The sequence below is a fragment of the Lactuca virosa genome, chromosome 9 (assembly GCF_052849685.1).
Source record: "Lactuca virosa cultivar CGN04683 chromosome 9, Lactuca_virosa_CGN04683_v6, whole genome shotgun sequence".
In the NCBI taxonomy this organism is placed as follows: Eukaryota; Viridiplantae; Streptophyta; class Magnoliopsida; order Asterales; family Asteraceae; genus Lactuca; species Lactuca virosa.
Genome location: NC_136434.1, coordinates 89,732,512 through 89,745,015, shown reverse-complemented (window position 1 = coordinate 89,745,015; position 12,504 = coordinate 89,732,512). Strand labels below are relative to the sequence as shown.

The window sequence follows — 12,504 nt, the reverse complement described above, 5'->3', positions numbered from 1 at the left end:
GTTAAATTTAAGATCAGTCGATAATTAGCCAATGGAGTCAAAATGAAAGTTGTAGATCTTATTTTTACCTACGCGTGGATATAAAGAACGTCAAAAACAGAGCTCGTATGCGAAAGTTATGAATTTTAGAAGTCGGAAGTATGTTGTGCGAAAATGGGTGACGTGGCACAATCTTGGCCATTGCTTTCTCCCCAAGTCTTGCCACTAGATGGTGACATGTGGCACCAAGTTCAGCCATATTTTACCCTATAAATAGAACCTCTTCCACCCTCATTTTCTACACACATTTCCTATTATTTCTTCTCTCTACACTCTCTCTAAACCTCCCAAAAAAAACTCCCCTAGCACTAGAAGAAAGCCCCGGAGCGCTCGACAGCTCCGAGAAGAAGAGCTTTCGGCTCGGAAGTTCTGCCCCTGGAGAGCACGACTTCTAGCCAAACCCCCTCGTAGGTAAGATACGCCTACCTAATTTTTAATATAGCTTTTATTTAAATATAGTAACGTTATTAGGACCTTATAATAATTATTTGAGCTATTATTATGTGTTATATAAGTGTCATTATAATATCTTTTTAACCACTCGCGGTACGGGGAATCCGATTCGAAGGGTCGTCTGGGTTGTTGGATTTCAGAAGTGTTATATGCCAAAATGATTCTGCCCTACGGTGTTTCATGTTTGGCCCCTGTCTGTACATAGTGGGTGAAGAGTATTGTTTCACGCTTATATAATAGTAATAATAGCTAGACTATTAATTAGTCTCGTTGAACATTAGACTAAACTCTAGTGGAAATGATACTAGGTTTTGTCAACAAAAATTTGTTTTAAAGTAAACGAAGTGTTGTCCGAGTACCGGGTCACCACCTTTGCAGGTGAGTGCATAGTTACTTTCATCTTACACATAGATATGAAGTATTTTATATAAATTACGTGCTATGTGTGCATATAACCTGTATACTTGCTATCTATGCTGGATGAACGATTTTATACACGTTTTAAATAATTTAAACTGTATATATATTTTATATCTACGAATATGTTGGGTAAACACATGGGTAGATGAATGATGAGAGATGAAAGATGATATGAGTGAACATTAGCAGCTATAAACTTAGTGCCTAACAAATAACATTGACAGCTATGGACTTAGTGTCTATCGAATAAACGTTGACAGCTATGGACTTAGTACATGTTAGATAAACGTTGGTAGCTATGGACTTAGTATCTATTAGATAAACACTGGTAGCTATGGATTTAGTACCCGATGAATGAGCTTTAGCAGCTATGGAATTAGTGCTTTACGAACGAGCATTGGCAGCTATGGACTTAGTGCCTGTCATATAAACCTTGGAAGCAATGGACTTCGTAATGAACGAATGCAGGATAGATGACTCTTAGGGTAGACCTTAAGAGTAAGGAAGATAATGGGGATGAGTAATTGGGTTGATTGTTTGATGTTTAAACATAATAATTAAATTATTGTGGGTTGAAAACCCTATGTACTCACCAGGTTTCCCAACCTGACCCACTCAAGCTTGATCACTCAAATTCATAAACCCAAATGTTGTTTCCATCTTCTTTAAATCCAAGGCCAATAATCCAATTCTTCATAAATCAAGTAGCCCAAATTTTTTTCAAGTTTCTATTCACCAACTAGCCTATTTTTCATCATCTTCAAAGTCACCGATCTTCAAGTCCATTTGATTTCTACATTTCCCTCTATCGCATCGCTCCGCATAGTCTTCAATAAATCTGAAATTAAACACAAAAACTAGAAAATACCCGAAATATATATAAAAGAATAAAAAAGAAAAATATACATGAAGATTAATTAAAAATAATATATATTAAAATAAATATATAAAATACACCTCGTATAACTTAAAAATCAACATATGAATATGAATTGTATTCCATAATAAATGTTTTATTATATTCTTGGATTTCTTACATTGAGTTATGCTGTAAATATCATTTCACTCACATACAGTGTCACATCAGGAAGGTGCACAAACACAATTACACTCACATTTAGGGGTATATATTATATAATATGAGGAAGGGGTGTACTTTGTATAAAAAATGATCTACTAAAAATATATTTAAAAAAAATCTAAAACAAGGCGTCTAGCCATATTATATATATATATATATATATATATATATATATATATTATTTTTTAATTATTATTTTCGGAACTTTATTTACCTTAAAAAAATAAAATTAAATTAAAATAAATTAAAATAAAAATTACCGTTGTTTTTTTTGAAAAATATGTGAAATATTCTAATAGAATATTACACTGTATGTATTCTAATGTGATTTTTAGAATGTCAGAATATTCAACTAGATTTGCCAGATATGTAGAATATTCTAATATTCTACTAGAATATGTAAAAAAATGTATTTTTTTTATTTTTTTGGTATTTTTTTTATTTTTTTTTTGGAAAATATATATTTCGAAAATAATATTGGAAAAAAAAAATTTCGAAAATTTTCAATTATTTTGAATTTTAAAAATATTTTTGTTTTATCTATTAAATGAATGGCATTGCGTCTCACGGTCTCACAAAATTAGGCCGTCTCAGATGAACCTAACCCTATATATATATATATATATATATATATATATATATATATATATATATATATATATATATTATTTATCTGTTTTGTTATGGTATGTCCTCATTTGATTTGGAATATCCAAATATATATTTAATAAACTTTGAATTAATTTTATATGTTTAACGTTACTGTTCTCGCCTTTGATTTGATTATTAATTTGTTTTTCAAATTAAAAAAATTAAATAATATGGGGAATAAATAAAAGGAGGGGTGTTTTTTAGACGTAATAAAAGTCTTGGAGTGGGTTGCCACTTGCCAGCAAAAACACAAACGTACGCATCACCAACGCCACAAGTCAAAACAAACGGCTCACTGATTATTCAACCACTCTCTTATTCATAGATTCATTGTAGTCAACGCAAAGACCTGGTAAGCCAATTGAATTAGGTCGAACCCAACAACACCCAATTCCGATTTTCAACCTTCTTTACTGCAAAGAAAATTTAGGTTCAAACCCACATAAGGGGAAAAAAGGTATTCTTGTTTCGTTATTTCAGTTGATGGGTTTTAATTATAGAGCCTCCGAAGTGTATGCGCATCATGTGGGTGTCTTGAACTCTACTTTCCAATGAGAAATCACTTCTGTTTTCAGATTTTCTTCATACAGTTTTACTTAATTTTATTTGGTGTTTCTGGTATATGTGAAATCGAGCAGCAATCGATTTTGATCCGGTTGAAGAACGAATTACAGTTCAATTCTTTGTTATCATCAAAATTAGTGTCTTGGGAGCCAAATGCAGCAGATTGCTGCACCTGGATAGGTGTTAATTGCAGCATTGGGGGTCAGGTTATCAGTCTAGATTTAAGCAACGAAACGATATCTGGTGGTATTGATGATTCTAGTTCTCTCTTCCGTTTAGAGAGTCTTGAGACGCTGAATCTGGCTGGAAATAACTTCAATTCCACACCGATTCCTTCAGGATTTGGCAGTTTGACTAGTTTAAGGAATTTGAACTTGTCAAATTCGTGGTTTTCAGGCCAGATTCCTGGAGAATTGTCGCATCTGACAAAGCTTCAAGTTCTTGATCTGTCTTCTTTTTTCTCCTTTCGCTCACTGAAACTTGAGAGCCCCAATCTAGGCATGCTTATCAAAAACCTCACACAGCTTAAAGTTCTTTATCTGGATAGTGTGAACATATCGGCACAAAAATCAGATTGGTGCCAGGCTTTATCCTCTTCTTTGCTTGATTTGGAGGCTTTGAGCTTGTCAACTTGTCAGCTTTCAGGCCCTTTAGATGACTCCCTTGGGAACCTACAGTCACTTTCTGTAATTCGACTGGCTCAGAACAATCTTAGCACTCCAATTCCAGATTTCTTTGGCAATTTCAGAAATCTGACTGTTCTGCATCTTGGTGCTTGTAATTTGCGTGGAACGTTTCCCTCAAAGGTCCTCGAATTGCAGAAATTACAGAGTCTGGATCTATCAAGCAATATGAATCTTCATGGTTCCTTATCAGATTTTCCTGTGAATGGATCTCTTCAAAGTTTAGTGCTCAGCAACACAAACCTTTCAGGAGCAATACCGGAATCTATCGGGAATCTTAAGAGCTTATCCCGGATTGAGCTTCCAAATAACAATTTCAGTGGAAGAATTCCCAAGTCCATGGAGAATCTCACCCAATTAACTTACCTCGACTTGTCCTTAAACAACTTTACTGGCCAAATCCCATCATTTCAGCTGTGCAAGAATCTTACCCATATTGACCTCTCACGAAACAGTTTATCGGGTACCATCCCTTCTGCTCACTTCCAAGATCTTCAAAATCTTGTGTTAATTAATCTAAGGTTCAATACCTTCAATGGAAGCCTACCTTCGTCTCTGTTCAATCTTCAACAACTGCAAAAGATCCAGCTTTCCAACAACAATTTTGATGGTGTACTTGCTAATTTTACTAATCCATCTGCATCTTTACTGGACACTCTTGATTTGAGCAGTAACAAGTTGAAAGGACAAATTCCCAAGTCCTTCTTTCAACTTGGAAGGCTTAATATCCTCTTGCTATCTTCAAACAACCTCAATGGCACGATTTATACAAAAGATTTCCAGGGTCTAAGCAACCTAACAACCCTTGATCTTTCCTTCAACAACTTGTCAGTTATAACGAGCCCAATCCCTTTGTCTCATCTTCCAAAGTTTTTCTCATTAAGGTTGGCTTCATGCAATCTTCAGAAGTTCCCTAAACTACACAACCAATCAAGATTGATAACTCTAGACCTTTCAGACAACAAAATTGATGGAGAAATACCAAACTGGATCTGGCAACTTGGCAATGGAGGCCTTTCGTATCTGAACCTTTCTCGTAACCAGTTAAATAGCCTCCAAGAGCCCTATTTTCTGCCCGATCTTGCTGTCCTCGACCTGCATTCCAATCGCCTCCATGGGGCGATTCCAATTCCACCAAAAACTGCTACCTTCATTGATTACTCCAACAATCTTTTCAATTCCTCACTCCCTGAAACCATTGGGGTAAACCTCTTGTATGCATATTTCTTTTCGGTTTCTAACAATTCACTCACTAGGGAGATCCCTGGATCCATCTGCAATGCTACCTACCTAAAGGTTCTTGATTTGTCAAACAACAATTTAACTGGAAGGATACCACAATGTTTGATCGAATCTGGTGGTGGCAGTATTGGGGTACTCAACTTGGGTGGCAATAGTCTCAGTGGAAGAATCGAGGGAATATTCCCTAGCATCTGTGGTCTAAACACTCTAGACCTGCATGGAAACCGTTTAGAAGGGGAGATCCCAGGATCTCTTGTCAATTGCAACATGCTAGAAGTCTTAAACCTTGGCAACAACAACATGATCGACACTTTTCCATGCTTTTTGCGTAACAATACGAGTTTACGTGTCCTTGTTTTGCGAAACAACAAGTTTCATGGGTCTGTGCGTTGTAGGGATCAAGAACGCAACAACTGGTCAAAGATTCAGATTCTAGACATAGCTCACAATGAATTCAACGGAACTGTCCCTACAGATTGTTTCTGGCAATGGGATTCAATGATGGTTAATGATGATGGTGAAGAATCGAGTAAGAAACACCTCAGTTTCAAGGTCTTAACTCTTAATGAATTCTACTATCAGGATACTGTGACAGTCATGATCAAAGGACTTGAGTTGGAGCTGCTGAAAATCTTGACACTCTTCACATCCGTTGATATCTCAAGCAACCATTTTTCAGGAGAAATACCAACAACAATTGGGAGACTCACTGCTCTGTATATGCTCAATGTATCACATAATGACTTCACTGGTTCAATTCCATCATCTATAGGAAATTTGAGTCAGCTGGAATCATTAGACATGTCATCAAACAAACTGAATGGAGTCATCCCATCAGTGCTCACAACTCTTTCATTCCTTTCTTTCCTTAATCTATCAAACAATCAATTGAGCGGAAGAATCCCACCAGGCTCCCAATTTCAGACTTTTGAGGAGGGTTCCTTTGAAGGAAACAAAGGATTATGCGGGTTTCCATTAAACAGAAGGTGCACTAGCCAAGGTGTAATCGTATCAAAAAATGCACCAAATTTTGAAGATTCTAATGGATATGATTGGCAGTTTATATTCACTGGAGTGGGATTCGGGGCAGGTGCAGCCATTGTTATAGGGCCTCTCGTGTTGTCTAAGCAAGGGAGAAACTTCTGGGACAAGTACACAAACAAGATTGTGGAGATAATCTGTCTGATTTTAGGTATCCATTATGCAGCTTATGGGTTATTCAACCAAGATGAACATGATGAAAAGGAGACACAAGACATTGATGAAAGCTCAGATGAAGATGAATTTCTCTCAGAAGTTGATCAGTCTAAAGGAAGGTATTGTGTGTTTTGTACCAAACTTGATTTCTCTAGGAAACAAGCCATTCATGATACAAAATGCACTTGCTTTGACCAAACACCAACATTGTCTACTTCAGTGTCCACTTCTTCAACGGAAGTAGAGTCTCCGTTTACCAAATTGTGAGTTTTGATATATAAATTTCTTTCTTTTGATCTCCTTCTGATTTTTCATATGTACATAGATACAGAATGTGAATTCTAGATGTAGGAGAATGGAGAAGAATATAATTGTTTCTATAATTATTAGCTTGATAAGCTTCACAACATGGTTTGTGTAACACCCCATTTTTTCATAACAAGGTTTATGAACAATGATTCTTAAAAACTCCCTAGGGCTGTTGGAAATTACTTAATTCAATGGAAATAAGAACGTACTAATACGGTGTATTGCGTAGTTACATGGTCAACATAGTGTCATGTTGTTTACACGGCTAAAATGTCTATTAAAGTCTTGTCATAACCAAACCCGTTAAGAGCATCTATAATCTATAATAGGAGAGCTTTTTTTACAAAGCTTTTTGATGTCATTTCATTGGCATATCACCAACCCAAAAAGCTTAAATAATACCCACAGCATGAGAGCTTTTGCATAATCCATATGTGACTCATCAAAATTATTTATACTATTGTATGGCTTTTTGTATTAATTGGCTAATTACAATTGGTTGAATATATATGGGCCCACAATAATGGTTAAAAAAGCTCAATGAAAAACTTGTAATTAATTAACAAACTTTCTTGAAAAAACTTCAAGTGAAAAAACTCCTCACAGTAGGAAGAGAGCTTTTTCAAAATGAAAAAACTCTATTGTTGATGCTCTAAGCAACGCATCAACCACCCTTATATAATAAGTAAGGACATCAAAATAAGGCTTATGATTCACTAAAAAAATGTTGTGTGCTTTGACCAACAAGATTTTCAAAGATCATATGCTATTACAACATTACATAAGCATAGTAACCACATTGTAAATTACACCAAAATTAGTGCTAACTTACTAAATTTTTGTGAGCACATCTTAGCAAATCGTGGTTGTAAAAGTGGGAATAGCAGCTTCTTGAACCCCTACGATTAGCGTTGTAAATGAACTAAACGTTTTGTGCATGAACCGTTCGGTCTGAAGTTTGTTTATTTAATAAACGAACAAACATGAATAATTTTTTTGTTTGTTTCATTAAATGAACAAAGACAAACAATGATCTCATTCATTAATTTACATTAGTAAATGTCTGTTTAAGTTTGTTCATGTTTGTTCGTTCCTTTATATAAATGTTCATTTTTTGTTCATTTATAATGGCTACTTTTAGAAAAATATATATTAGTCCAAGGCAATAAAGGTTAGAACTTAAAACTTTCGGAAGAGATGTAAGTTGGAAAACCACAAGGGCTAAAAATGATAAACCTTTATCATAGTTTGGATGTTGTGATAAACCTTTGTTCATTATGTACGTTTATCTTCAGTTGATTTATGATTTATGAGTAGTTTCTTAAGTAACGAACATTAACAAATTAAGTTATTAAATGAACGAACACAAACAAGAAGATCAATATGTTTATGCATTCATGTTATTCGTTTGTTCAGTTCAATATTAAGCCTTAAATGAATGAACATGAACATGAACCCGTTTTGCTCTGTTCTTTAAATCCCTACCTACAATTGCCCAACTTACTTATAAGGAAACATTAAACTACCTAAAATAACTTTAACTAGTAAAACCTCCCGCGCCATTGGCGCGGGTTCGAATAAGTTTAGCGAAATCTGTGGAGGCTTAATTGAAATTTGTAAATGTCGTGGCATTTCTAAAATGATCATAATGCAACAACTTCCATGCGAAAATATGTTAATAATCTGGACATTTTTAAGTATAAATAGAAGTACATATAATTTTAATGAAATGCCTAAGAAATTACATTACTGTTTAAACCAATCGGAAGAATCGTTTAAATATTACAAACTTAGATGATATTTTTGCATTTTAGCGGCAATAATGAATGTTTAACAAAGCAATCATAATACAACAAACTGCAAATGCTCTTTAGGTTGGGATCCCGACTCCGTACATCGAATAGATCTCCATGTCGGGAGCATTTGGTAACCTGAAAATATTGAGAAATTATGCAAGTTACAGTGCTAATTCTTAAAATAAAAGCAATAATTTGACTTCAAAGATGGTTGAATAAAAGTATTATACTCCTTAATGATGATTACTAATGACAAAAAAAATGTAGCAGTTTCGACCCATTTAAAATAAAAATAAGTCAATTTGGGTTATATTTGATCATTTAACATGTCAAGGAGGTAAATCAAAAAGTTAAAGCTAAAAACAAAAGAGTTGGAAGGTCACACAAAGTGGAGTGTATGCATCATATACCGCTTATAAAGTTAGATGATTATGTTGATACTATAACTTTGTAATTATATGATGTTTTAATTAGTTACAAAAATCAACTCCTCAATTATATAAATGGGCCGATTTTGGGTTATATTTTATCTTTTAACGAGTCAAATAAGCAAAAGGAAAAAAGTTTAGCTAGAAAAGAAGATGTGGGTGATAAGGGACCAAAATCTAAGATTTCCAAACTGTTGCGACAAAAACCCAAAGATAGTAACTTTACTATTACCTAGCCTCTTTTATATATATATATATATATATATATATATATATATATATATATATATATATATATATATATATATATATATATATATATATATATATATATATATATATATATATGTATATATAACAAAGATCAAACAAAAAGAAAATTTTTGATAGAAAAGTAAGAAAATTTTTATATACATATTTTTTTAGCAAATAAACAAAATGAATTGATTCAAAAATAAGATAATTCACAAGAAAAAGTTCTCAAAAAACAAATTCATGATTGTCAATCAAGAAAAAATTCGTTTTTATGACAATTTTAGTGAATATCAACAAAATTATCGTAAAAATAAACCATCGAGATGTTTTTTTGGGATTATTATTATTTTATTATTATTTTTATTTATTTTTTGTTTTTGTGAATCATGTTATATTTTATTTGATTTGTTTGTTTTGTTCGCTAAAAAAATATGCCGAAAAAAACACCTTTTATCATCCTGTCAAAAAAAAAATTTCTTACCGGATATATATATATATATATATATATATATATATATATATATATATATATATATATATATATATATATATATATATATATATATATATATATGTGTGTGTGTGTGTGTTAATAGTATTGTTCCACATTAATTGACGACGTAACCTTTTTTGGTGACAAAAAAGATGCAAATGTCATTCATTCAATTGGATTATAAACTTATGGGAGATTCCTCGATCACCGAATATTTCACCAAAATGAAGAATATCGTTGACCTTCTTATACAATTGACGCCACGATCCCTGAAAAAATCCCTTTACCTATACTAGCAATGGTTTATCTCCTATATTTGACTATATATGTTGCTCCCGCTCCCTGCATTTTTAGAAACTCATTCGATTCTTCTACCTAACATACAATGGATGAATCAAATTTCCAAGCGGTCTCAACAACTTTCACTTCTACCACTCTTCTTGTGTTCCTCATATACCTTTCTTACGAATGAAATAATTAATAACCTCAACCAATTCATAATTTTCAAAATTCTAGCCCAGCAATAATTTCTTGCAACCCAACAACCCCAAACCCAACCCAATAATTTGTCGTTTTCTTTATCTAGTGGTATTAAATATCATACCATCTTCTTAAATCAATTTTCTAATTTTCTTTGAGTATACAGTATACACCCCTAAAGAAACACTACAAATTCTAATTGTCGTGATTAAAACCCCAAAGTGGATTTGATCTTTTTAGTATTATTTATCCAACAAATTAAAAACAAACGATGGAAAACGTGATACTATTGTTCTTTCGACTCTAACTGCCACGTGGATGGCAAGGTGTCAAGAGCCAGCAAGCTATTCTAACCTGCTACAACTCTTAATTAAACGTGTCAACAAGCTACAGAACCTTATTCATCTACGACACTCCATAAGCTTCTTACACGTCAAACATCACAACAGAAAACAATTAGTTTCCTAATCTCAAGACTCTTATTCTCCAATATCAAATAAGAAGATATATATTATATATACAAGATCTTGAATTAACTTAGAAGATCCAACCAACAATGGCGAATGCAAGCGATGAGTTCAGACTTACATCTTCCGGCATCGATCATGAAGGCCGGCTCCCAAGAAAATACACATCCGAAGGTCAAGGTATATATAACTGTTACTCCTTTCTTTACTAGATTTTCAGTAGGGAAGATTAATTCATTAGCTTGATCATTTGATTTATCAATGTTCGAACTTTCAGGTACACAGAGAGATATTTCGCCGCCGTTAGAATGGTACAACATTCCTAGTGGGACGAAAACATTAGCACTGGTGGCGGAGGATATCGACGCACCGGACCCAAATGGTCCGCTGGTTCCGTGGACTTTGTGGGTGGTGATCAATATACCACCAACCTTGAAAGGGTTGCCGGAGGGATTTTCCGGCAAAGAGGAGGAGAAGGGTGGCGATTTTGCTAATATCAAGGAAGGGAACAATGATTTCAAGCTACCAGGATGGCGTAGCCCAAAGTTGCCGACGTTTGGACATCGGTTTGAGTTCAAGCTTTATGCGTTGGATGATGAAATCGATTTGGGAAATAAGGTAATTAAGAGATTTATTAGTTTCTTAATTTACGTGTTTTTATGGCTAATTTGTTTGGATTAATCCATTATCCATAGGTGACCAAAGAGAAGCTGGTGGAGGCCATTGATGGTCATGTGCTTGGGGAAGCCGTTCTTACAGCAATCCATTGAACAGCAGAGTTTCGTCGTTTTTAATGAATCTTGAATAATGCATACTTGCTTTCGATTTTGTACGGGAATTTTCTTTGTTGCCATCGTCTATAGAAATATCAAATACATATGTTTTCTTTTTGGATAAACAGGACAAAAACCACTAAGTTTCCACTAGAATTTTAATGTCATGCTGTGCATTTTGTTTTTTAATTTTTACAATTTTAACTGTCTTATTATTTTTAGGCCTTGCAATCGGGTTGCAATCGGGTTGGGTTCGAGTTGGCGGGTCACGAATTGACGGGTTAACGGGTCAGAAAATATAAACTCAATCCAACCCATATAATATATGAGTAGGTGGGTTGGAAATCTCAATCCAACCCAACCCATATAACTCGAGTTCACTGGTTAGCAGGTCGAACCCGCATAACCCGTTTCATAAATAACATATTTTCAAAAAATGAGGTTTTTTCAACATAAAGTCATAAAATGATTAAAACCATTAATATAAAAAAAGGTTTTCAACGTAAAGTCATAAAATCATTAACATGTAAATACAATTGAAAAATGAAAACATATATGAAATGTAATTGTTCAAAAATATCCAAAAACCAGTTTCTAGAATTCACATTTTTTCTTCCAAAACCGACTTTTTCATGATGAACTTCAAATAGATTCAAATATGTAAAATTAAATTTATGATATTTTGGAAGCTACATAAATAACTTTATGTCGTCTACTATTTGTACTAAAAAGAACTCACGATTTTACGAATATGGAAAGATGCGTTCTTCCGTTCTTTGTTTGTGACTGGATCGTGAGTATGTTGCATGTGTGTCCTCTTTTTTAATTAGGGCACCACAAAAAACTAGCCACAAGATTATATGAATATGCAAAGAAATACAAAGTCACATGATACGAAATATTACGAATACAGAAGGAAGGAAAGTAGATTTCATTAATAAAAAAATATATCTATTTTTTGAACGTAAGTAATATATATATATATATATATATATATATATATATATATATATATATATATATATATATATATATATATATATATATTTGTTGGCGGGTTGGCAGGTTGGTGGGTTGGTGGGTCAAAAATATCAACCTAAACCCGTTTATTTTCGGGTTGGTCGGTGTCAGGTTACGGGTTGGGTCGAGAGTTGTGACCCCTAATTATTTTAA

The 12,504-nt window shown here is 33.6% G+C and overlaps 2 protein-coding genes across 2 annotated transcripts; both read left to right on the top strand.

The window, feature by feature from the left end:
- Window positions 1-3,068: 3,068 nt before the first annotated feature.
- Window positions 3,069-6,630, top strand: LOC145135907 (receptor-like protein 7). Its single transcript, XM_079070102.1, has one exon. It carries the CDS (start codon window positions 3,196-3,198, stop codon window positions 6,595-6,597), a length of 3,402 nt encoding a protein of 1,133 aa, XP_078926228.1. The 5' UTR covers window positions 3,069-3,195; the 3' UTR covers window positions 6,598-6,630.
- A 3,933-nt stretch (window positions 6,631-10,563) lies between these two features.
- Window positions 10,564-11,498, top strand: LOC145135908 (PEBP (phosphatidylethanolamine-binding protein) family protein). The gene is made up of 3 exons (XM_079070103.1): window positions 10,564-10,738; window positions 10,836-11,176; window positions 11,254-11,498. Exons 1-3 carry the CDS (start codon window positions 10,648-10,650, stop codon window positions 11,326-11,328), a joined length of 507 nt encoding a protein of 168 aa, XP_078926229.1. The 5' UTR covers window positions 10,564-10,647; the 3' UTR covers window positions 11,329-11,498.
- Window positions 11,499-12,504: the final 1,006 nt, after the last annotated feature.